The 26,974-nt window shown below is 39.7% G+C and overlaps 1 protein-coding gene across 2 annotated transcripts; it reads right to left on the bottom strand.

The window, feature by feature from the left end:
• Window positions 1-71: 71 nt before the first annotated feature.
• Window positions 72-21,901, bottom strand: lpar2b (lysophosphatidic acid receptor 2b). Of its 2 annotated transcripts, none has more exons than XM_086034370.1 (5): window positions 21,772-21,901; window positions 12,466-12,887; window positions 10,041-10,535; window positions 6,457-6,716; window positions 72-1,790 (listed from the first exon to the last, which is right to left on the bottom strand). In XM_086034370.1, the coding sequence occupies exons 2-5, from the start codon at window positions 12,719-12,721 to the stop codon at window positions 1,689-1,691; spliced, it is 1,113 nt and encodes a 370-aa protein (XP_085890496.1). In that variant the 5' UTR covers window positions 12,722-12,887; window positions 21,772-21,901; the 3' UTR covers window positions 72-1,688. The 2 variants fall into 2 exon arrangements, with proteins under 2 accessions (XP_085890496.1, XP_085890495.1); XM_086034369.1 differs by having other exon boundaries at window positions 21,471-21,876.
• Between the last annotated feature and the right edge of the window lie 5,073 nt (window positions 21,902-26,974).

The following is a 26,974-nucleotide window of genomic DNA, read 5'->3' as shown; positions in this document are numbered from 1 at the left end:
TGCAAAAAATCTGACGATTTTTTTTCCAACTGTTGAAAATACTGGGGAACAAAGTGTAAAACAGTCAAATGTTCTGCCTGTAATTGATATCTTTATTGATGTAAGCATTTGGGGACCAAAAAAGAAATTATTCATTATGCATTTTTTAAGTTAATAAGCCGATTAATCGGTTATCGGAATTTTACCAAATATTGGAATTGGCATCAACCTTTATAAAAAATTTTTTTTAAAAATGCCATATCGGTCTGGCCCTAACAAACAAAGAAAAAACCTGAACATTTTATATTTTGCCAATTAGATTTATTTTGCAACTATTTACATAAATTCCAGTTTGACTTCTTTATAAATAAAAATGTTCCAACCGTTTGGATGAAAATGATTTTTTTCAAATGTTATTTTTGTGGCACATATATATAAAATGCTTTACACAAATTGTTTTCAGAATTTTGGCATTTTCACAAATAACTTGCATTGATTCAGACTTTTTGTATGCCTTTCCCTGATTTTTATTGTGATGCACTTTTTTCCCCCAAATGTGTACTACTTGCAACAATTGTATGACTTTTGACATTTCGTTCAACCTTTTCTTTTTTTGCATTCTTGGACAAATCTAATTTTAAATTAAAAAAAAAAAATAATGTCTGACTTTTGCATGTCATGTCTCCTACTTTTTCACATTTATCCACATTTGCACAAATGTATTGTGTTTTTCAACATTTGCACAAATTAATTTTTTCCCCTGAAACGTTTTGAAAAAAAAATTACTCCAATTCCCCCGTCCCAATATTTGACTTATTTTCCCTTTTTTTTTACTTAATATATTTACAACTTTTGTACCAATTCTATTAATTGTTCTTTTTTTCATTTGCTCAGATGTTTCACACTGAGTAAATTTGACCAAACTTGAATTCTATTATGTAAATGTCATGCACTTTCCCTATCTATTGAAATACTTAAGTTTTCCCCAAAGTTTTACTTTTTGCACAGTTTCCCAACTGTCCACTTTTTGCACAAATTTAATTTATTTTCCAGAGATAGTCCACAAATTATATTTTGTTTCCAGAAAAACTGTTGGAAAATGTATTCACAAAGTTTGTTTCAAATGGTGGGGGGAATGCTGAAATAGCCAAATTAGTCAAATGACAAATTTTCAATCACTACTTAAAACTGCTTGCCACGACTGCATAAAAATCACAGTTGAAATCTTTAGAACTAAATTTGTGTACTTCTTCCTAACTTGCTTAGCTAATGAACCACAGTATTTAACATATCCTTGAATTTTGAGGTACCACTTATCTGGCTACAAACAAAAGCAACATAAATATAACATTCAGAGTACTTTTGAGATGGTAGACTGCATAAAAAAAAAGTTGAATAAATGTATTAGCTCTTTGTTCATATTTCTGGTTTATTACTTTTGTGTCCTCCTCTCTGAAGGCTGACAAAAGCTTGCTGAGGAGCTCACAAACGTGACCCCAAAAAAAAAAAAATTTAAAAAAAGACTTGCACACACATCGATGTGGCAACATCCATCATGCAGGCAGTGCTGCAGTGTTTCCAAATGTCACTGGCAGGTCATAAAACAGGAAATGAGGCCCAGACTACACCAACTGTCACGCACAAGTTACGACGTCAACTTGTGTACATCTTCATTCTCGAGGCCTTTATATGGAACAAGTGTTTGTGTTTTAATTCCAACTCTCCGAAGATGGCGTCATGTTCGAGTGTTTGCTGATGAGCGGCGCCCCGTTGCTCTTCTCCATCAGCTCCATGTCGCGAGACTTTGAGTTCTACAGGAAGTGGCAACAGAAGGGAGGAAGAGGTGATAGCGTATAGGAGGAAGTGGGGGGACACCGGGTCAGGAAGAAAGAAAGCAGAGGAAAACAAGTTAGTTGACCAAGACCAAGTGGAAATCGTGCAGACAGTGCCCCTAAAAGACGCTATTTTTCCCCTTGTTGCTGTTCTGTATAAACAGCAACCAAACAGGATGGTGGGTATGAAGTTTACCCAGGAATGTTCTACTTTGAGAGGGTTTCTGATGCTACGTCTACTTTTACTACTACCGGTATATTACTTACTTTTTAGACAGAAGTGTGACACTGAAAAAAAAAGCAGAAAGATGCTAGCTTACCTCCAAGGGCATGAAATTGCAGGGTCAACTTCTCACCCCCTTCCGTGTTAGTAAGTTGCAAGTACTATTTTGGTTCACTTGGGGTAGCACATCTTCATGTTCGACTGTAGCATCTTTGACTTTGTGAGTGTCTGGTTTTAAAAAGGAGGGTCTGGCCTGGTGAGTGATGTGGGTGTCAGTGAATGCGTGGATAGAATTGGCTGGAAGTGAATTAGCTAACATGTTTGCCAGTCTGCATGTTGAGGAGGGCTGGAATAGTTTTGGATTTGTTTTTATTATTGTTTTATTGTTCGTTTTTATTTTGTTTATGACTTTGTTTTTTTTTAATTCACTTAGTTTGAAATAGTTTTCGAGCAGATTTGTTAGTTTTTATTTTTTCGAAAACGCTTTGTTTTAGTTTTGTTTTTATTCGTTTTAGTATTTGTTTTAGCTTTTTATAAAAAATATGGAATATTTTTTGAGTGTATGATTTTAAAACAGTACAAGTATTGGGTATTAAATTAAACAAAAACTCATGTACGATATTAATTGACAATAAGAAAGGACATTTTCGCTATAAACATACATTACAACATAACGGGTTTTTTTAAACACAAATTTTTATATTTATGTTTTATTCGTAAAAATTCTCTTCTTTTAAAAGCAGTGTAAAAGGGATTTTGTATAAGACTTCCAACGGCAGAAATCTGCGCGGATGACTTCATACTGCCATTCTATGTTGGTGCTTTTTTTAACCAACCATGACACGTTAAAAATGAAAAAAAACTTTGGATGTCAGTATGAAAGGGGTTTCTAATACCACCTCAGAAATTTGAAAATTGCCAACAAATCCTGGTTTTAAGGAAAGTGCAAAACTGCCATTTCCCACCTTTTCATCTGTGTCAATTTTACTGATACTGAATAGGCGTATGAAGTCGACCAAGCAATTTTCTGCTTTTAGAAGTCGTATCACAAACCCCCTTTACACTGTCTGTGGGGATAAAAAGTATTTTAACACCTTTTTTTCTGTAGCTGCTGAGTAAATGGTACCAACAAGAATTGGGGGAACCCACTACCCAGTATTTTCTACCTTAGGAACTCATAACGCCTTTTTACACTGCCTTTTTTTGCTCATCTTGGTACCATTTACACATAATTGTAACTTCGGGGAACAAAGTTCGGCTTCAGTTCTATCTTCAAAGTCGTATCAGAAGGCCCTTTCACACCGCTATGAAAGCTTGAGTTGTAACGCTTTTTTTGGAGAGCGGGGGGGGGTAAAGCTGAGCCGCGTTCAGAGGTTAGTATCAGAGGAAGAGCACCACCTGTGTGAAAGGGGATATCACAAAGCCGGGAGTGGATTTAGATGGCAATTACTGGTTTGTGCGTAAAAGGCACAGGCGGATGTCTGATACGGCCATTGAGGCGGATTAAAAAGAGGCTTGTTAAACATCACACGTCTCACATATACTGCTGATTTGTGAATTTATTATTCGAATGGCCTGCAACAAAGTACAACAAATTGGAGTATAACCACGTTGATGGTAAGGCAAAGATTATGAACAGAAATATCACTTTCATTCACACTGCTATTATTCATTCAAAAAAAAAAAAAAAATGAAGAACTGTGAGTAACTACGTCATGTTCGGTCATAGTCTTTTAGATTTTGAGAACAGTGCTCAACATCCCAAGTGCCCCGTGGTTGTATAATTTGGAATTAAGCAAAAATACACCTTAAAAGAAGCACAAAAAGCACGACGGCGAAGCTACGATGTGACCTATTACCATCACATCATTTTCCAAAATTGCTTTATGGCAATAATAGTACAGCAGTTAGCTTATTTTCAACCCTTGAGAAAGCTAAAATGTTACTGATTAACACTATTGCTTACAAATGTTTTGTGATGGCTACAGCTTGAACCTGGAACAAACTAGTTCCATTATCCATCCATCCATCCATCCATTATCGATACCGCTTATCCTCACAAGGGTCGCGGGGTAGTTCCATTATGTTGAATGGGAAATAAGGAGGGATCGTTTTTTGACAGTCTGCACTTTAAAAAGGAAACAGCGCCCTCTCCTGCTTTGTTGTTGGAGTTTCCCTTCAGTAAAATTAGCTTGTAATTGCATGCCTCTCCATTTCCCGTAAGCAGCAATAACAGATGCACATGTGTGTGTGTTTTGCGTATGACTAACCACACACACGCGACCAATCAGAGCAATTATGCCGCATCCGCGCACAGCTGGACATCGGTGGCAAAGCGACATGCATTCAAACGCTTTTCAAGACTAAACACCGGCGAAAGCAAAATGTCTCCTATTTGCCTTTGAGATTCATTCGGGTTAGTTTCATCTGAATTGAGATAAGCACACTTTAGCGAGACTTTCATGTCCATTTACTGTGTATCCCTAAGTGTTTCCCAAAAAATATGAATGCACACATATGGGGAGCGGCCGGAAGGTCAGCATGTGTTTGGCAGCATGGAGTGCAATAAAAACAACCATTAAATTCAGAAAAGGACTTTTTTGTTTTTGTTTTGGGCAACAGACCAAGAGGCCATCAGTGAGGTGAGTCACAGATGACCACTGCATTCCAATAAGCCGCCTCCCAACCAAATGGAATTCATCATAGTTGCATGTGAAGCTCTAAAAACGCAACACTTTGTGCTTCGGGGTCAAAAGTTTCCCAAGGCGACGTCTGAGGCTGGAATTACAATACACATGTGACACAGTCCTAATCGTTAGCTTGCACGTGGCACACTTTAGTACGTGTCACAGATCTGTGGTGATGATTTATATGACTAAAATCATTTGCTTCAAGATGCGATAAATCGACATCTAATTGCTAAATTAGGCCAATGCCTGTAAGAGTCATGGCAATGTAAGCAGAATAAAATGCTTGGAAAAGGATATGCACAGCTTTCAATCGGGCCTTGGTCATATGTGGTTGAAAATTAAGCGGGCAAATGGGATATAATCTGTCATTATGTCAACGGATGACATAGGTGCATACATACAGCAGAGCCACTTTTGAGCAAGACTCAGTCATCTTAAAGACTATCACGCACAAACCCATGTGTACGACACTATCTGTCAAAACCAAAAGGTAGGCAGAGCTGCATTGAGTTTTGGGGGTGCACGGATTCACGATAGCTAACAGATAAATGGTACTTACTTGATTTTGTGAAATGGCTATAATTTAAACCAACGGAGGGGCGAGCCACTCCTGGCCAACTTGCAGGCTTTGTCAAATTTAATGTGGAGGTGCAATGATTAATCAATAACTTATCCAATCAATTGAGAATTAATTTGGACAATTGATTAATGGTTTAGAGTCTTTTTTTAATTTAAAATTGCCCAAATCTTTGGAATTTCAACAAAAAAATATTCAGATTTTTGTAGTCCTTCATGAAAGCAGACTGACTATCTTTGTGCTGAATCAAAATAAAACCTTTGCACACATCTGTTTTTATTTTGGAAAATAACGTTTTGGCGTATTTTATGACATGTAACAGAACAAACGAGTCACTGAATCATAAATTATGTTTGTGCATTTTCTACACACCGATTTGAAATAATGTCCTGTTTTTGAATAAAGGGATGGAAATGAAAACATTTTTTTTTTTTAAATCTGATTCATCAATTCATGAAAAAAATAAAGATGAATCAATTATTAAAATAATCGTTACTTGCAGTCCAAATTTGATGTATTTAGTCATTTTCTTAACTTGTGCGTTGTCGCTATCCGTTGTTTGTTATGTCGTTTACTGTTTCAGTGTGTGCACATGTGGGTTGTTTCATGTTTTGTAATCACAGTGTTACTGGATATGTCATTTAAAAGTACGTACATGGAAAGTAAGCAAATTGGCTGGAAAAAAATATAGGCACTAAGGTGCTATGGTGGATTTTGTCATGTTCCAGAATGACCTGAGATGGTTATCGCAGCACTAAAGAATAAGACTGGTGTACTAGTCGTGTTTCTGGCATGGACACTTGAAGTCCCAGTACACAAACAAACTAAGATGCTTATTAGATGGGCTAAACTGACAGGGATCGAATGAAATGGACTTAAAAAAATGTGAGGAATGTGTAGATAAGACATGCCTTCCCCAATGCTGGATTTGATGAAAAAAGCGCTAAAATTTGTGATTCTTTTTTTTGGGGCTGCATTCGTTACTTTTACACATTTCAAAGAAAATCGGAAAATAATGAGCAGAAATGTGGCAAGCCCGTTTTGTGGTTCCTGACAGACGTGAGGTGAGCATACAGTCATCAGGGTCAGGGGGAGGGGCTAGTGGCTGTTTTGTTTGAAACTGGTGACTTCGGTTCCGTTGCTCTCAGACAGTACCTCGTGCTCCAGGGTGTTAAAGTTCACGCCAGACGCGTTGGACTTGTCGCCGCCGCGCCGGCACAGGCAGCACAGGATCTCCCTGAAGGTCCTCCGCATGTCCTTGTCCCTGAAGGAGTAGATGATGGGGTTGACCAGGGAGTTGCACTCGGCCAGCACCAGGCAGTACTTCTCGTAGCGCAGCACTTTGCACTCGTCACAGCCCAGGCCATCAAGCAGCAGTACCACCAGGCCGGGAGTCCAGCAGATCACAAACCAGCCTGTAGAGGGAGCCAGAGGGATGTTGCGTCACTGCACCAAGGCTACAATTATGCACAAACCTGAGTGATTCCTTTAAATGATTATTATTATTTTTTTTATTTTATTTTTTTTTACATATCCAATATGGCTGTGTGTACATAAAAAAGAAAAGCACATAACTCCACAAGCATAAACACCAAGTCGCGACAACTAGGGTTCAAAAGGGGAGGGGGATCTCAAGTAAAATTCTGATTCTTTTCCATAGAAAGTTAAGATAGGGGATTTTCCAAAATGGATGCTTTCCATGGGAATTAAGTATGATTTCATGGAAATGTATCATATTCGAACAAACATTTGTCGTCATTATAACAGAGATAGTTCTCTTTGCAGACATGCAGGGTCTTCCATTACAGGACAATGGAACAATAAGTCTTCGGACTACTGATTATGACTAAGGTTGAAATTTTGCCCCCGTTTTCATACATCCGCATGTTTTTCGCCCGCAATAACCCGCCCGGTCTGCTAGGCAACATCTGCGTAACACATCCAGTCAATAGTCAGAGCTTCAAAATAAAAGCATGCATTAATCTGTTATAACGCCGTTTCGTCTCTCTTTCTCAGACCACATCCGGTCTTATTTACCCATCTCATTCAATAAAATAAATAAACCACCTCAGTGCAGGGAAGCTGTAAGGCTGACGTGCTTTTATTTTATGCTGCCAGCAGACGAGTTAAAAACAAAAACACCAGAGAATTCAAGAAAGAACTAGGAAAATGGCTACAGTCTCCCCTCGACGTTGTATATGCCATCAAGAGGCTTCGATAATGGTAAAAGTGATGTTAAATCTTCATTCATACACTTAATTAGTCATTTTTATTAACTTCACATTGTTTTCATATTTGAAACTATAATCATTCTGGATAAAAAAAAAAAATTTTTTGTTGTTATATTTCTGGATGTCTGGAATGGATCATTTGGATTGACATTATTTCCTGTTCAAAATATTGCTTTGGATTTCATACGTTTGGATTTTAGTGGAATAGATTAATCATGCAAGGTTCCACTGTAATTTGCCGTAATTGCTCTTGGTGGCCCTATCAGAACCGGCACTGGCCCTGTTTTGTTTTGTTTGATCAATTTAAGTCGGTAAAAGTCAAAATTTGGAATCAAATGTTAAAAATGCAAGAACGTGTTGATTTTATCGTATTTATTCATGAAATTTGTACTGGCCCATCCGGGCCAGTGTCCATGAATTTCGAGTCAACAAAAGCAACAAAAACTCGTCTTGGTGGAGACAAGTGAAAAGAATAAATATACAATTGTGCCAGTACACTAGAAAAGAAAACAGATGGATGTGCTGAAGAATGTCCGAAGCAGGAGGTCCGAAAGGGAGAACGGGAATGTACTGTAAATTCCTCACACATGCACGCACACACACGCAGTTTAGTCTGCATGATCACATTTCATTATCATAACACTTGATTGGGCAGCTCAGGAATCCTTTCAGCGAATTGATAACAATGTGCGCACGCTACAGCGTAAAGTGTGATGCGAGCAATTTGAGGAACGCGTGAGGCCAAGGACTAAAATCGAGTGTCACGCACCAGATGTAAACTTTGAGATGGTTCTGGCCTGGGACACACAAACAACACACACACACACTTCACTCTGTCATAGTAACTCAAGCATGCAGCTCCTTGTCAAGGCACGCCAGGGTTTTCCTGGCCTCCCTCACATGCCAGAGGTGGCAAGCGCTTGCTGCTGAGCGACGGTAGAAAAGACGAGCGGGACTTTAAACAACTTGAGGAATTTATTGTCGTGTTGGAAAAGTAAAACAGAGGCACGGGGAGGCTCGGACACAGTGTAAGGAGAAGGGCGGGGAGGTACTTTGCGATTGTTCTACTACGGAACGAAAAGGGGAGTGGTGGGGGGAGGGGTGTGTGTGCCGGGAGATTCTGGATGAACAAGTGCAGGCATACCAAGTGCAGGCATGCTACAAGCAGCAAGCTTTTGGCTACTAAAGCAGGGGATACGGTAGAGCTGAACGATTTTGAAAAATCGAATTGAGGTTTTTCTCCTCAGTATTGAGATTGCCATTTGATATGAGATTTTTTTTTTTCAAGGTCCTCTTCCATGTATTTTTTAGCAAACAAACTCTAAATTAATATGAATTACAAAAAAACATATAAAAGAATTTATCTACTTCAATTAGAGTTGTTAACTTACCAAACACTTTGACCTGCGGTCTTTTAAGCATTTACCGTGACAACGTTCACAAAATTCTACCTCTCTCAACAATCGTGGCCTAAACAGAAGTCTGTAAATTATTACTTATAAGAATTATTTTGGTCAGTCAGATTACAACAATACTGACCGACCGCAATGTAGCCTCTCTCTTGCATTAAAAAAAGAATAAATACTATTCAAGGATGGCACAAAAGTTCTAAACAAGAAGCCAACATTAAGTGCAAAAACTCATTTTGCATTTTTTTTCACAAAAATGGACTAACTCAAAATTAATATTATTGAGGTTCTATGTTTGTCCTGCATATCATTCCAAATTCGCAAAAAAAAAAAATACTAGGTCTAACTCACGTTGTAATATTAAGCAGTATAAGACCTAGTGTAAACACAATTAGGACAAGTGCCCCATATAGTGGTGATTGGTGATATTACAATTTAAAACTACAGTGAACCCCTGTATATTCACAATTCAGCACCTACAGATTCCCATAGTCAGTTTTTTTTTTCTTCCTTGAATATTTTTTCATATTTGGAAATGTTCCCATTTTTCCGGGATTTTTACTCCCCGTTTCCCTCAGTTTTTGTACAAAAAGTATATTGAATATTTAGCAGCACGGTTTTTAAAACCGTGATGATTCCGACTATGATGTGCGGATTAGAGACAATGGCACTGAAGAAACAACAGGAAGTAGAATTGGAAGTGTTGGAATTGAAGACACTGAGGTTCTCTTTAGGAGTGACCAGGTTGGATAGGATTTAAAATGAGCTCAATAGAGGGACAGCCAAGGTAAGCTCTTTTGGAAAGTTGGAGGGGGCAAATTGAGATTGGATGCATCCATACTAGAGATAGTGAGTGTATTGGTAGGAGGAACTGCCAGGCAAGAGAGCTAGATTAACCTAAAAGAAGATGAATGGCCAACGTGAGGGAGGACATGAGGGGAGTTGAATTTAGAGTGGACGATGCCGAAGGTAGATTGTGATGGAAAAGGATGACGTGCCGTGGCGACCCCAAACAAGCCGAAAGGAAAAGTAATTTACCCCGCTTAAGTCGGCGATAAAGTGAATCTCCCAAATGTGTCACGATGATGTGCCGCCTCACCTAAGATCATGGAAACGGTCTTCATCAGGTTGAGCACCGTCTCCCGATGTCTCATCTGGGTGGTGTGTTGCGACATCTGCTTGCTCTTGTGCCTCACGTACAAGAAGATGCGAGTGTAGACGGCCACCATGATGGAGAAGGTGAGCAAGTTGAGGAGCGCCCAGAACACCAGGTAGCTGCGGCTGTAGAGCGGCGCCATGGTGGAGCACTTGTCCAGGTCGCACAGGCAGTGCCACCCCATGGTGGGCACCAGGCCCATGACGATGGCCACCAGCCAGATGAAGATCATGATGACGAAGACACGCCGCGTGCTCATCTTGCTGTGGAGCTGCATGTTGAAGATGGTCTGGTGGCGCTCCACGGCCACGGCCAGGAGGTTGAGGACGGATGCCGTCAGGCTGGTGTCGATCAGCCCTTGACGCACGAACCACTGGTATTTGGACAGCTTGATAGTCCACGGACCTGTGTGGAACATCAAGTGGAGGTAGGAGACACCTGTGAAAGAAGGAAGACAGATACATCATCATTTGAGGCCGACAGATAGTGCCCATTGTAGATTCATCAACAGTGTCCAATTCATCCATTTTTTTTATAGCAGCACCAGCTGATTGTGGTCAGGTTTTCTCTTCCACTAGATGGCAGAAGGTACAATTAAACTGTGTACCCATCTGTTGCCCTTCATAAAACGGAATAATAACACCCTGTTGTACCAAATACAATACAGGCACTGAAACAGGAATCAAGAACATTCAGAGTTTCCCCTATCCTTTTAAAGATATATCACAAAACTACTCATTTATTTTCCCCATAATCGATCAGTGAGCTACTAATTTATTTTCCCCATAATCGATCAGTGAAATGAGTTCATTGCCCATCCCATCGTTGGATGGTGTCCTAGTCGCCCAAGTTATGCTTAAACCCACAAAGCTACCAAGTGCGATTTATAGGCTTGACACTACAGTGCAGAGGATGAGCCCCTTAAAGGCAACATGCCCCGGCAGCATGACTAATGTTCTCCAGTGGAAGACCACACAGACACGTGCAAGCAGCTTCTTTGGTGCCGCAGTGCACCGCAGCTATCGTTAGTCAGTTAAACTGTCAACTGCAACTTTATTGTGGGCTTCTGGATAGGCCTCACTGTCAACAACGTCTCACCTCCAATTTTGTATATATTTTTTTTAACTCAACAACATCCCCATATGAAGAATGTTTCTAGTATGATACAAGAGCTCTTACAACGATCAAGAACAAAACAAATGTTTGGTTACCTGAATAGGAATTTTGGATTGAGTCAAGTTAGTAATTTGACATGACTTAGCATTTATGTAAAGTAAAGGGTTTGATGTGACAGATGTCTGGATATACAGTATCTTCTTTCAGGAATGTGTATGTGCAATAGGATGAATATTCAAATGTTCATTGCCAAGAACTATTTGAATTGAGAGGTAAAAATGAGGTAAAAAAAAAAAATGTTTTTCTGTATCTTAACTCTCCTCACACATATTATGCTGAATCAACTCGCCTTTACAGTCCCACATTTGTCTTGTCTTGTTTGGTGCAAGGCACTGTTTGTTTTGCACAGCAGTCACTGTAAAATCTTTATGAAACCACACAAAATCCAACACAATGATGCCCATCTGTGGCTGCACGGCACTCGTTTTGTTTTGTTTGAAGCTAAAGTCGACCCCCAAATTGTCTTTGCAATAATATGTTCTATGCAGCCCTACTGGTCTAAACTTGATATTCTGATCAATATTGTTTTTGTGGAATATGAATTAAGCGGCAAAATCCGACTGTTTTTATCCACCTCAGGAGGCGGCCATTTTGTCACTTGCTGACGACTGAAAATGACATCACAGTTGCCCAGGGTTCAGATAACAACCAATCACAATTGAGCTTCAGAAAACAGGTCAGCTATGATTGGTTGTTACCTGAGACATGAGCGACTGTGATGTCATTTTCAGTCGGCAGCAAGTGACAAAATGGCCGCCCCCTGAGATGGATAAAAACAGGTGGATTTTGCTTAACTCATATTCCACAAACACAATTGTAATCAAAATGGGCACATACAACATATTATTTAAAGACAATTTTTGGTTTGACTTGACTTTTCATTTAAGAATTTGGAAGACCTGACTGTTGACTGTGTCTTGAAGCAATTGAGTAAAAACGGAATTGCTGTTGAGTCACTCAAATAGAAGGCCAATGCAAGGTCAACTTTTGGAAGTGAAGTTACAGCAAATTATCCAGGAAACATTCTGTACAATGTTGCACAGAAACAGGTCAGAACATTCAGAGACTCCAACATCCCATTAAAAACAAAATGTATAAAAATATGTTTATTTTCCCCGTCGTCAATCAACGAAATGAGTTGACTGTTTATCGTTGGTCCACTGACAAAGAACCATGTCAGCAGTTGACGTACCTGAGAAGAGGTCTGCCAAAGCCAGGTTCCCCAACAAGTAATAGATAGGAAAATGAAAGCGTCTGTTTTTTAAAATGGCCCCGATGACCAGCAGGTTGGAGAAGATGACGATGAAGCAGACTGTCATGCCCAGCGAGACGATCACGTAGTCACGGCGGCGCCAGTGGTCGCTGATGTTCTTGCCGCTTTTCTCGTAGAAAAATTTGACGCTGCGGTTCAAGTAGCATCCCTCCGTGTCGTCCGTCAGAATATCCATGGCGGCGACGAGGTTTGTGGAAGCTGGGCTCGGAGGACGCAGGCGAGACGGCGAGGTCTTTCAAATTAGGGGGAGAGCGGCGGCACTAGGGCGCCATTCAGACTGGCCCTCTCTCTGACGGCCCGGAGGGCAGCATGTCATCGGCTGCACGGGTGACGATGCTCGTCTGTGGGACACACACACCATTTATCAATAATCAATTTCAAAAGAATGATTTTAAAGCCTCATTGTATTTATTACTTAGTCATTTCTTCAATCATTCAAATTTTGAGTTGGACAAGCAAACCGGAACAGATTTTGTTACCTTTGAGCTTTCACTCGATAACATTTAAAAAACTTTTCTACTGTTAATGTGTTACTTTTCCACACAGTTAGTCAGCATGAGAACCGACTTATGTTTTAACTGCAAACTTATAACACCAACCTCGCTCTCCTATGACAGCAATGATCAACGTGCGAAAAGCTTCCTTTCGGGTCACCATCAGTCCCTCACACACACGCCATTTTGCCGCGTCTCCACAACGGAGACGGCAGAGCGGCCACGGCGGAGACACACCTCGCAATTACACAATGCGGCTATGTAACACAATCTCAATCCAAACATTCACACACACACAGCCTCGGTGACCCACTCTCCTACTGAGGGTTGCGCAGAGGAAGATGCCAAATCGAAAAAAAAAAAAGGAAAAATGTAGAGAGGGAGAGGCAGTTAAGGGCCACAAACTTGAAACAGTTCAGAAAGAATGTGAAGAAATCCCCCAAAGTCAAAAGTGTTCCAACATCTCGAGGTAAGTAGTTTACAAAAAAAACACCATACGCCTATTGTACAACTTTTTTGCTACCCCACTTTTGGGCCACTAAACACAGTGATAAAATAGGACAGGATAGAATTAAATCTGGGCATACACTGTGCGACTTTCACCTGTTTTGTGCCAAAGCTGAATCTCCCTTGAATCAGGGCCCGTTTTCAAGCGTTGCTGGACAACGAGCGATTTGCAGCTAACCACTATTCGCACGTCAATCCATTTTTTCTGGCAGAAATTTCGTCGGCGGGGAACAGTTGAAGCAGTTGTGACTAGATTTCCCAATGAGCCTTTCACTATTTTTTTATGTTTCCCATCTATCATTTATCTCCTACAAAATGGGGGTCCCTCATAGGTGGATAGACGGACTGGTCCGTCACATAGGCGGAATGCCCAGCTCTGTTATAGATATCACAAGATGGTGTTAAAGCATTGTTTTCTATAAGACAAGGCTATGACCTGAATAGCTGAAGCTATTCCCTTCTTCACTAGAACATATCTTCACTCCCAGACATCCCAGATGCTGTTGCAATATTTGTAATTAGATATGGCTTTAAACTGATTACAAAACAGCACAAAGGTGAGTTTTTCAATGTATAATGAAGAATACGTTCCCCAAAAATATCAAATGATGTGCAGGGGTTCAGATCACATACTTTTTTTTTTTTTTTTTTTCACATTTTAGTTTGGTGATATGTCAATTTTTCTTAAGTAAAATGTGTGCCTTACATCAATAAGGACCGGAAAACACTGATGACACCTGCATCTGATTGGGGCTCATTTGCTCAGTTTGCCAAAGAACAAACTCTGGAATTCGCTCGAAATGGTAGCTTCAAATTAAAAATGGCAGTCTGTGTTCAATTTCGGGCATAGATCCTTCAGACTTTTTCGTAAGATCTTTTCGTGATAAACATGTCCACTCGACGTTATGTCAGTCAGTGTAAACAGTAATTGGGGTAATTTTTTAAAGTTTGCATTGACTGGTGCTTTGGCCCCAATTACAAAAAGAAAAATAGGTTAGGACACACAATTGTGTCATCTGGTTGGGAAAATGGTCACTTCCATGTGTCAACTGCAGTGGAAAAGGGAGTACAGTACGCTGGAGTTTCCTCAAAATGTAATCAGCTGACATGGCTGTTGCTTTTCAATGCGCTCAAGTTGGTTCCGCCACTCTCCTGCTTGCAGCAGTGTAGAGTTTCAAGTGCTGCTTGCTCAAACAGGATTTGCGTTTTTGCATCACGTGTGCGTCAAAAAGCGTCCGAGACACTGCAAACATTTCCATTGATGCAGTCGTCACTAGCAGAGGATGAGCAATCTTTCCGCAGCGCATCAGCTGATATCTGAACCCAGACCCTTAAGCGCTGCGTACATCAGGAAATACCCGTTAACTAACCTTTATATGTCATCTCATCTAATGTAGTGTTGACATAAGTTAGAGGCGGAGCACAGCAGAGGCTAATTAGCTTTCAGCAAGAAGACTAAAGTAGAGGAAAGACTAAAATAGAGGAAAGTAAAACATTGATAAGAGTTTCGTCATAAGCCAAAATGCATCGCTTCTGGAGTCACTGTCAAATGTAGTCAGGTACAGGCAAAACAAACGAGGCGAATGGCACATAAACAAAAACAGCCATTAAAAAAAAAAAAAACAGTAGATTAGAAGGGAAGAAGAACGCAAAGCCATGTACTTTGTTAACCGGTACACAGGTTTTTAACAAGGCGGATCTAACTGCCGCTATGGAGTACTTTGGACCAATCTGCTGACACAAGAGCAAACATTTAAAGAGTGTTCCTCCAGTGTGAAACAATGCTGGCTTCCAAAGTCACTGCGCTGCTTCTGTGGCTCTACACACGACTGAGCGTTTTTATGCATCGCTTGCATTCATTTGTGCGTGCAGGGAACGAGCGTCGACAGTAAACAGCAGTTTCGACGCTAACCCGTCATTAGCAAGGGAGCCACGCCCGAGTCTCCTCTTCCTCCCGCCATTCTTAGAGGGTTAAAAAAAAAAAAAAAAAAAGTATTGCATGTTTGTGTGAGCCAGTGATTCTTCTCAGCGCGAAAGATTTACACCTCACGGGTGTGCAAACTTTTAGAGGGAGAGACTATTATCTTTGTTGGCGTTCCTGGTAGAAAGAATAAAAAAGGGAATTTTGTTCAGCTTCTGGATCGAGTGGCACCTACTCTGATCAGCATCTGTACCATTGTACCCTTTAGACAGTGAATCACCCGGACACATGCACCGACACGTCACGGATAAGTCAAATGGAAACCTTTGCTGTTGATTTAATGGGAACCTTTTCAAGAGCAGAAGACTTGAGAAGAGCATAACATAAATGCAAATTTGGGCAGTTTATTAAGCGAACATACAGCCATGGAAAAAAAAATGTAATGTCCGGTGCCATTAAAAGTGTATCAAGTGACTTAACTGACACAACAGAAAACATGGAATACCTCAAAGCCTCGTTTTTGGCAGTACAATGTCATAGCTATTGATGTAAACACTTTGTGATTTTGGTCATTATCAAGAAAACCTATAGAAAATTTCTCGATCAGCTCTAATGAGCTGTTTTTTGTTGTTTTTTTTTTTTACAATTTATTATCCTATTGATTTTAATGCTCACCGCCCCCCCCCATGGATGTAAACTGAGACGGCTGTCAGTTTATATATGTATCGTTACAAGTCAACTGTGTGGAATTAAGTTTTTCCGCCTCCAAAAATAAATAAATAAATAAATGTTTTTAAACATTTTGTGCTGAGTCTTCCCTCATCCAAACAAAGTGGATGGGCCAAAGGAGATAGTTGCTAAAAACAATGTAATAAAACAATTTCATTGTTTGAAAAGTACACACAAGGGAAGATGGAGACCCATTGTTAAAAAGTCATATTTGCCATTCATTTCTGCGGTTAAGAGTCCATAAACCAAACTTGGAAGTCTTCTTCTTAAAAATAAAAGACACACATGCAAAGAAGAACACAAATGCTGGAGATCCTCTATTGTCCTCTTTTGTTTACTGGCACAACCAGCCAAAATATCGCCCTCCCCGCACTACAGTGTACCCAAACTGGGCTGGGCTGAGGTTTCCCCCCCCCGCCCCCGGGGGGGTGGTAATGTGTATCAACAACACTCTAGCACCACCCACTCAAACAGAAAGTGCAGTGCTAGAATGGCGCTAGTCGTTTTCTGAGGCAGTTTACATAAGATCAGTTGTAACTGATGACAGATGTCATTGCTATCTGCGTCATTCACCAAATGCTATTGTGTTTATATATCTTATATGCCTTTACTTTATACTTTTTTTCTGTCATTTCTGAGAGGCACTTAATGTACATATGATGGGTACATAACTCAGGAATTGATGATAAAGCTTCATGAATATTCAAAACTTAGCTTACATGACAACATGAACAACATTTTTGGAGCCTGAAAATGCAAATATTTGAATACGGGTATGCAAGTGTTCGTTTTACATTAGCCTCTCAGTCCCTGTCCAAGCAGACGTTGACTACATTTACATGCAGTCAATATTCGGGTTAAGGTCAAAATTCCGATTTCTGAGTCATTCGGAAAAACCTGTTTACATGGCTAGATCAAGAGTCCTTGCGGTTGAGAATGTGCAGAGTGTCCTGTGCAATCGGGATATTCCGATTGCCGTATACATACACGCATATTCGGGCTGTAAAGGGACTAACCCAGGCAGGATTTTTCTATTTTATGTCAACTTTTTTTACGAATTGAATTATTAGAGCGATTCCATTCATCTTTGCAGCCCTACTTAATAGACATTTAAACTTATTAACACTGTTTTTCGGGATGGGCGCTTACCGATACCAGGTTTCAGTATCGGGCCGATACTGCCTTATTTTTAGGTATCGGGTATTATGGAGGCTGTCAGCCCCTGATACTTAAGCAAAGAAAATATGACACTGAGTAAGTCCTCCTCAGCAGTAGTTGGCGCTATACTGAAGCAGTTTGACACATTGGTGAATCCTCATCTGCGTCAGAAACAGGTTTTGTTCGAAATGTTTTCATCCATCTATTGTCTGAACCGCTTATCCGCACTAGGGTCAGGGCGAGCTGAAGCCTATCCCAGCTGCCTTTAGGCGGTAGACGGGGTACACCCTGAACGGGTGGCCAGCCAGCCAATCGCAGGCCACACATAGACAAACAACCACGGTGGACAAATAAGAGTCAACTTCTTCGGCTGCCAATGAATCATTCAACTGAGGAATGACTCATTGGCAGCTTTTGTTTCAGTCAAAGCTTTTCGATTCGATTGGTACAATGGAGTATTCGGGTCACACTGAGAACAGAAAAATGACCCTAATTTATAGAAATGAAAAAAAAAAGAAAAAGGGGACAGTTGAGCAGTGGCTCATTCCCATGAGACAGGGAAGCTGATTTGCTTTGGCAATTTTTGGGGGGGGATGAATTCATCTCAAACACATTGTGACTAAAAAACTAAAATGTAATAAAAAAAAAAAAAACATACTGTCAATAAAAGTAAGTTCATTCATGAGGACAAAAAATACAAACAAACATACCACAGAAACAAAGCAGCAACGAAAGCAACACAAGTGAAAGTTACACACCAATCAACGGTAACTAGAAATGAAATACCCACTTACCTATCCACGTTCGCAAAGGAGTAGGAAGAAGTATAAACTTATCAGGTCCTACACTGACATGTCTCCCAGATATCATAATATATAGATTTTGCATAAAAGGAGGCAGTAGTTCCCTTCAAAATGCTCAACAGGTAACACTGGAAAAAATGTTGAATTTGTATTGTTTAGTTTTGGCATACACAGTGCCACAGAGCGTTTACTTACTCTTGTGGATTATACAGTGCTATACTCACTTATTGCCAACTTCATAGCGTCATGCTAAACAGTTGAACCTGTCTTATGTTACACCTGAGTGAGTTGTTTGTGTTATATTTTGGAATAAAAAATTCCTTATTGCAGAACGAATGTTCTGCCTTTTGTCAGAACTAAACGAAAGGCCTTTATTTTCTTTTTTTCATTGGTTTGATAGACATTTTATGTATCATAAGTTGTAGTGGTATCGGTTACTCTGTATCGGTGAGTAATCGTACTGGTATCAGTTTGAAAAAAAAGTGGTATCAAACATCCCTAAAAAAAAACTACATTTTGAACATTTCCATGTGTTTAGCAGATTTGGTGTTGGCTCAGTAGAAACTGGTTTAAAGAGCCCCCAAAAAACAAAGTCTCTCTGTAGTTTTGCACAAATACTAAATAATTCAAGTAATTGGCAGCTCATGCCAGACTGGCTTTGTGGTTGAAGTTGGGTCAAATAAAGCCAGTACAAGTGATGATTGAAAATTCTGCACATATTTCACCACACTACAGCCAGCTAAATTTCTTGGGAAAAATGTCAACTTCCTCAGCTGCCAATGAATCATTCAACTGAGAAATGACTCATCGGCAGCTTTAATTTCAATCAAATCGTTTGGATTGGAGTGGTATTAGGGCCACACTGAAAATAGAAAAAAAACACTACAAGGCTTATTAAAATGTAATTTTACAAGAATAAATGTACATATTTGAGAAAAAAATGTATTTTTAAAATAAAGTGACTTTTGTTTTTTTTAGATCAAAGTTTGCATGAAATATGTCCTTGTCTGGGACATCTCTAGAGCGGAAAAATCTCTCCAAGCCGTCATACACTTAAAGCTACGACACGGAAGTGGAGGTCTTTCATTGTCCTCCTAAAATCACATTGCGTTACTTGCAAAATTTATTTTATTGCGAAATAACGCATTAAAACCTGAAAACATATTGCAATATAACGCAAAGGCTTTGCAATATAACGCAAAGGCTATGCAATAAAACGCAACAGAATTGCTTTATGACTAGGGAAGTAACAATTTATCGAAAATCCATATAAAATTTATATAAATGCTTAAAATATGCATAAATGGAAAAAAAAATAAAATAATCAATTGGCAACGCCATGTTAACTGTAGTGGCTTTCTCATGTCATGCCTGTCTGCAACGCACATGCGCAGTTGTGGTAATCCCGGTCAATCCCGTGATGTAAACAGAAGCATTGTGGGTACTGGTGTTCTGGCTAACACCTGTGTTAGCGTTAGCGTTAGCAAAAGATCAGAAAGTCTGGGCGCATTTCACAAAATGACTTAAAATTATGTAAATCTCCCTTTCATAGCAGCACGGCGGTGATAAACGAGCATCTAAAAAGGAAGCACGTTGTGGTTGATGCCCGATTTCTCACATTGGGACAGTCGTTTCTGGAAGCGAGATGGAGTTAGCAGTGGCACACACAGGCGGTAATTTAGAGTGCGAAAAAAAATTATGTTCCTCCTAACCTTTCAAGTTATTTTTCCATTCCGGGTGCATACCACATTTTGAATGTGTAGATCAAATTATGCATTAAGCAAAAGAAAATGTTTTGGATTAATGTTGAATAAAACAAAATTAAAAACCAATACAAATGTTTAGTTTAGTTTTAGTTTTAGTTTATATTCTACGTTTTGACAAATATCGGCATCTGCCTTTTTAAAAAAATCTGATGGCTGATAAATCAATTTGAAACTGCGTTGAAATCAAACCAAAAATATGTGAAAGTTTAACATTTCTGTCAAATTGGAAATGTTAGAGGACTTAATTTACTGTAGAAAACTACATGGAGCTATTGTTTCAGTTTTTATTGAACTTTTTAAGACATGCGGATGACCCTGAGTGCTCCCGGAACTTTTTGTTAGACTTTTATAACAAAGATGCATATAATAATAATAATAATAATAATAATAATAATAATAATAACAATCCTAACAATAAATGTATAGTATTTTTTATCAACATTATGCAAATCTGAAAATGTGTTCAATAAACATATACTTAAAGTCACACCAACAAAATTAAGAGTTTTTTTTATTTGCCAATATTTTCCTTTTTACAGAAATTTGATATTCCTTTTTACAGAAATTTAATATGGGCTCCAAATATCAGTTATCGGCCTCCTTGACTACTCATAATCGGTATTGGCCCTGAAAAAAACATATTGGTCTATCTCTAGAATTTGCTTCCATTTTAAGATGCACTAAACATTTACAGCTAAAAAAAATTAAGGCCACAGTATCGCCTTCAATTTGAATTACTCCATCATTTATAAAGACATCAGGAATGCTGGTACAAGCTGAAAAGTTTAATACAAGTTGAATGTACTTTCATCTTAATTGTCTTTATTATTCTTTTGTACATACCTTAAAGAATTCTTGTAAGCTACTGATGGTCATATAAGAGCATGGTGCCATTATGCCACGATTTACAAATGTAGTCAACTAATCGTGACTACTGTTGGTGATTATTCGACTAGCAAAATAATAATTTGTGGCAGCCCTACTTGACACGCTTGCACCAAGCATTGTTTGTGGGTGGCTGCGGCACCACACCACAATTCGATTACTATCCAAAATCGTTCAGCTCTACTCCGAGGTTTGCGGACATCCTTGTTTGCTTTTGAACAAAACAGAGAATCAAAACATGGAGTTTGTCCTGAGCACATTGCAGTCCCTCTTTTTTTTTCCTCCACGTTGACAACTACATTGTGTGACAAGCCTGTTGACCACGGATGGGGTACTTATTCATGTTATGCAAAAACGCAATAAAGACGACGGCAGATGCAAATCAAGAGATTTGGAGAAAAAAAATGGAAATCACAGCTTCTGTGGCTGGAGGGATGTGGTGAGCTGTTAATGTTGGAGAAGATAGGCAGCACTAAGCTGGTGCTTCCAGGGGACCGGGAGACACCTCAAACTTACCCGCGTACAGAAGCACCTCTGACAGGCACGATAAAGCGAACGCGCGCCCTCCCGACAAATTACAGTAAGAGACAAACTTCCACCCAAAACTGTTAATTTATAGCATAGTCATGATAAACACGATAAAGAAAGGGTCTCAACTCACCTTTGTTGGTTACTTTAATATCGTTCTTCGAGTAAATCCACAAGAATCGTCAAACTAGCTAACAAAGTACCTGAAAGTACCTGAGGGTCACCTCCGGCAAAGGAGAAACTGCGACGCCCCACAAAAGGTGAACACAAACACGGACCCCCCCCCACCCTCTACTAAAAAAAAGGACACGAAATAAAGTTTTCTTCCAATTCCAGTGAGGCTCGTTCTTAATTTGTTGGCAGAAAGCCCGAAATGTCCTCAGGACAACCTGCCTGCCTGCTTCCGGGACTTGTATCGGCGTTCCTGTTGTTACCTGCACGCCGGTCCAGCGCTCGCTGACTGGGCTGTAAGGGGCGGAAAGGGCGCGGCAGGCTCCACCGCTGGCCGCCTTCGCCTCCGCCTCCGCCTCCCCCACTCCCACGCCTCCTTCGAGAGCCAGGCGGCGGAGCATCTTGGCCGGTGCTATTGCTCCGCCTATGACTGTCGCCCATTGGCTGATCACGATGCCTAACCGCCAATGATACGAGGAATTCGGCTTGATTGACAGTTGGTTGGAGGGCGCCAAACCCTCCAGTTTGGCTGCTACCAAGGTGAATTGTTAAAGTCTCTGTAAATTGAAAATAAAGGTAATCTAAACCGACACATCAGAGAGAAGATTGTTGTGAACAACCCTGCCAAATGTGAATGATTAAAAAAAAACCTAACGTAGTTATATAAATATATATATATATATATATATATATATATATATATATATATATATATATATATATATATATATATATATATATATGTATATACAAAACAATTTATATAGCGCATTTCACGACAGCTACAGCTGTAAAATAGTAAAAAAGCACTTAACATAGAGGAAAAAACCGTATTACCAACAATCAACAAACCGCATAGATGTCAAACTTACACCATGTCACAGACACATTTTGACCTATGTTATGTATTAAACGGTACAGAAAATTGTATTTTGATGGCTTGGGACCTTGAATGAGCCAAAGATAACAATATGCATGTGGATATAATCCACACTGTGCATAAAAACATGTCATTGGATGCATATGCTGCAATTAGGATCCTTCTATGATGTATTCCCTCATTGATATGGATCAAACTTGAAATCCTTTTCATTGTTGACCAACGGTTGAACCTTCAATGTAACACTGGGATGGCTATTCCGAGTGTTTGTGGCAGGCCAATGGTGTCATGACGACAATGACGGGAAAAGCCGAGGAGGAAATACCAGAAAGACAGCAGACGTGGAGCAAGTGAGAAGAAACCAGAGGGGGGTGTCAGTAAAGGAAAACGCAGTTATGACTTCCTGTTTACGACCGCTTCTGGTGCCAAGGTTAGCGAGTGAGAAGATATGACAGCTGTATACTTTCCTTATGTAGCGTGAGTGCATGTGTGTATACACTGCAGCCATCACAATGACCATGTTTGTTTCCCTGGGCTATCGGCATGGCAACAGGGGATGCTGAGTGGCTGCCTCCATGCCTTCAATACCCGACTGATATCCTTCATTTGGCAGATCAGGCTAACTGGTCGGGGTGGAAATTGGACTTAATGGCACCGTAAATTCCATATTAATTATTGCTGGAAAAATATCGCTTAAAATTCGAGCTGCTGCTCAAGTGCTGACTAGAACGAGAAGAGATCATATTATGAAAAAACAATGCACTTACATTCAACATCGCCTACATTAATTGTTACAAGCTGTAGTTGAAACGCTTCCACTCCCGTCCTGTAGATAGAGGTAATGAGCAATACACCGTGTGATTGCTAACAACAAATTTTGAGTTTTTAAAAAAATTTTTTTTTATGTAAGCAGACCTCTGGCAAGGCTGAAAAAACACCTGGTAGATCAAATAACAGAACATTTAGATTGATTTTGCTGTTAATGATAATTAAATAAATAAGCTATGAAGAAAAAACAAAGGCACGGAATCTGACTCCTCATTTAAACGGTTCCACTCCAGTCCTAGTCTAAATGGCCACAATGATCTTTACAAAAGCAAACAAAATTACAGTGTAAAAAGACTGCTAATCTGCTTTGGAAGTGTCCATACTAATTACACTTTTTCTTCAATTGAAATTAAACAATGCAGAATTGTTCGGCCTTGACATATTTTTTTGGCTCACTCAGGTTTTGGCATTTGCAGTGGAATTTTCACTTTGGTCACTCGGCTTGTGCAACTACTACTTCCAGATTGTAAACCATTTTTTTTACTGACACTTGACTGGATTCCAACGCCCAGTTAGTTACCCAGGAGTTCAGTCATTATGGGGTGTTGTCTGACTGTAGGCAATGACATCAACAGTGAGTGATTAGCATACCTGCTTTACAGTTGGAGGTTAGAATCCGGAGGTTAGAATTGGGGTTCTGGCCTCTTGTGTTGAGTTTGCAATGTTCTCCAATATTTTAAAAAACTGCCTACAGTTATATGTGCCGTGATTGGCTGGTGACAAGTGTTGGGGGGAGGTGCCCCCTTAACTCCGTTCCTGGCCCACCCACCAAGTATCTAAGGCTATTAAGCAATGCCTTAGTAAGGTTTGTGTTACATTGCATCATTGCCATGAGCATAGCACATGCTGACTTGATATACTGTGATGACAAAGAGTGGCATTAGATTAAGACAATTAATAAGTACCATGAATAAATACAGGAAACTACAATGAAGCAATTTAGACAATACTGTGTGTATGTGTGTGTTTTAAATTGTGCCCCTCTTGTACTTTTGAAGAGGAAGTGGTTGGGCATCCATAGACTGAGAAAAAGCAGAAGTGTGATGAAGGCCTGGTGACTTGGGGCATTGCATTTGAGTGGGCGACCATGTGTGTTCAGATATTTTTGTTTTTGACAAGATTAATACAAGCTGTTTCACAATCTGTGACTCTTAGTGTTGTGAGGATCACATGAGGAACTGCTTTATTGTCATCTGGAGTAGATTTTAGGGAGGGTCTTGATTGCCCTCATCATTGACTTACACCGCCGCCCCCTGAGCTCTTCCTAATGGCATCGACGGGAAGAAGTGCAGTGCTGGTGAGCATTTGTGTGTAAACCCCCTGCATACTTTTCACTCTTTCAAGATGACATCACACGTCTCCGAAGACTCTTGAATGGATGCAGGCCTCGTGTGGTTTGATGGAGCAATGCTGATGAACATTCCAATGCATGAGCTGTTTTGAAAAAAGGTTGCCTTCACAAACATATGTTCACTTTGGATTGACTCTGTTAGCGAGGTGTTTTTTAAACAGTACAGTGGTGGATTGAGATACAGGTTTAATTTGTTCCTTCACCATGCTTGGAACTCAAATCACACTTTGATCCATCCCCCCAAAATTTTGATGTCTGCCTTTAGAAAAAGAACCTAAAGAACCTGCCTGCCAATTTAGAGCATTCTGACTGATCTTTCTAAGATTAGAGAATACTGTGTGACTGTTTGAACACAGAAACTACCAAATGAAAGATTACTCTTCTTTCATCACAAGAAAGTTTGTTTCTACCTTACTTGATTTGGTTTCACCCAAATCACCTATATTGGACAGATAAAACAAATAAACTAACAAACCCCTCCCCGGCTTTTTGTGTAATATATTTTATGCACAACAGTGACTTTTACGCTAATTTTTTATTTAGTGATGCTTCAAACATCTATTAAGATTCAGTCATTTTCTTCACTAATATACCAATGAAACAATGAAAATGTGCTTTTGAGAGCAAAATAGTTTACAAATATCACCAGTGTAACAATTTTACATTTGACAAACTATTTGCACTTCATTTAACAGTATTTAGTAGTGTGTGCGTGTGTATCGTGCCATGTATGTATGTATTCTAAAGTTTAATAATATTCAGTCAATTCTCTCTTTTGACACTCTTCGTAATAAGATGGCAGCATTGGGTCTGAAAAACAATGTGGATGCTTGTGACTATGGTGGATCTCTGGAAATTCTACTGTTAATGATCAAACCAGAGTTGGCCAAGACTTTTTTCTGCCCATTCCAATAACAAAACATAACTGAGAAAGGCCGTCACAGACACTTCTCGTTAGGATTCCTGTTAGGATTTCACATCAACTGCACTCAAAGAGTTAACAAAAAAAGTACCTAATTACAGGAAGGGGTCAACCCTGATACCCTATTGTCCATGACACTGTGAAGTACTATTTTCATGGCCTAAAAACACCCAATTCAGTACAAATACCCAGAACAGTATGAAATGATTCTAAATATATATACATAATGTATTTTTTTAAAAAAGCTTGAAACTAAGTTTTAAAGTTTATCCACTTACCTCATTGGTGCTTTGGGGGAGGTACTGCTGTCTCCATAACCATGTGTTAAAATGATTATGAATACCTCCACGGCTAAGACAAGGAAATTGGAGAATTGTGTTTGTGAAAGCAGAATTTGTCTATCTTTTTTGGTATTGCTCTCTTGGGCATAAGTGAATGTGCATTATTGAATTTCCTGGTAGGGGAAAAAAATCAACTTTTGATTCATATCTAGTGGGGTAAGCTTTTCCAAGCATGTTTCCAAGAGTCTCCAAAAGGCGCTCGAGGCAAGTCTCTCATCTTCACTCATTTGCACATCCATGTCTTATGTTCACAATTGAACCTCTCAGATGACGGTCAGGGGGGTTGGGGTGTTCTGCAGATCAGATGGCTGCGTTTTGGCACCCCGTGGCTGGTTTGCACTAGTACTGCAGGCCACAACATCCTCGGGTTGTAAAGAACATCCTGCACAGCGGTTCTGTTTCTAAGCTTTTGTCTCACGATGACTCCTCCTTTTATGAGATTCTACTCTTGTTTCTCCGTATTATAGGTGTAGTTTAGTGCACAATTTTTCCCTCTTAGGTCAGAAAATGTTTGGCACTTATCAGAGAGGAGATGAAGTTCATTTCAATGTGTCTATGACACATCAGTTTTCAAGTGTGAAGCATACATGCTCCAGGGGGCATTAGAGGAGTTAATGGGAAGTTTGGAAGATTGAGAAAATCCAAGATTTTTAAACTGCCAAGCAAACTTCAGTAACATTTCAGCAAAGTTTGTTTTAGGTAATATAATTTGGTCGTTTCAGAAGGGCTATTTTTATATAGTCTTAAGTGTGAAAGTGGAAAAATGTATTAGTTTTTGCTCTAATACCTCCTTAAAGGAGTACGCACCACCAAATCAACTTTTATTTTTTGCTGATTAACTATCAACCAGTGCTACATGTCCTGGTCCTTATTTTGACATTTAATGGATGTTTGTTGAAATCTTGAATTTGGAGCAAAACAGTCTGTTTGGAGCAATCTTCAGGTTTAGCACTGCACTGCATGTGGATCTGGCTTTCTGTGCTCCGATTGGACTAGCAGGGAATCTTGACGACATCATTCTTCCGCTGTGGGGTGTATAAGCGGCTCAGTCTCGCACCTGTCTCCGTAGTGAGTTGGAATAGTAGCGTTTGCTAACATCTTTATATCGATTTTCAGCTAGTGATTTATTAGCGTAGCATTTGGT

This window comes from Filicampus tigris, chromosome 6 (genome assembly GCF_054856515.1).
Source record: "Filicampus tigris isolate MCC_2025a chromosome 6, RoL_Ftig_1.0, whole genome shotgun sequence".
Classification (NCBI taxonomy): domain Eukaryota; kingdom Metazoa; phylum Chordata; class Actinopteri; order Syngnathiformes; family Syngnathidae; genus Filicampus; species Filicampus tigris.
Note: the sequence above shows the minus strand (reverse complement) of the source record. Positions and strands in the feature narration are given on the sequence as shown.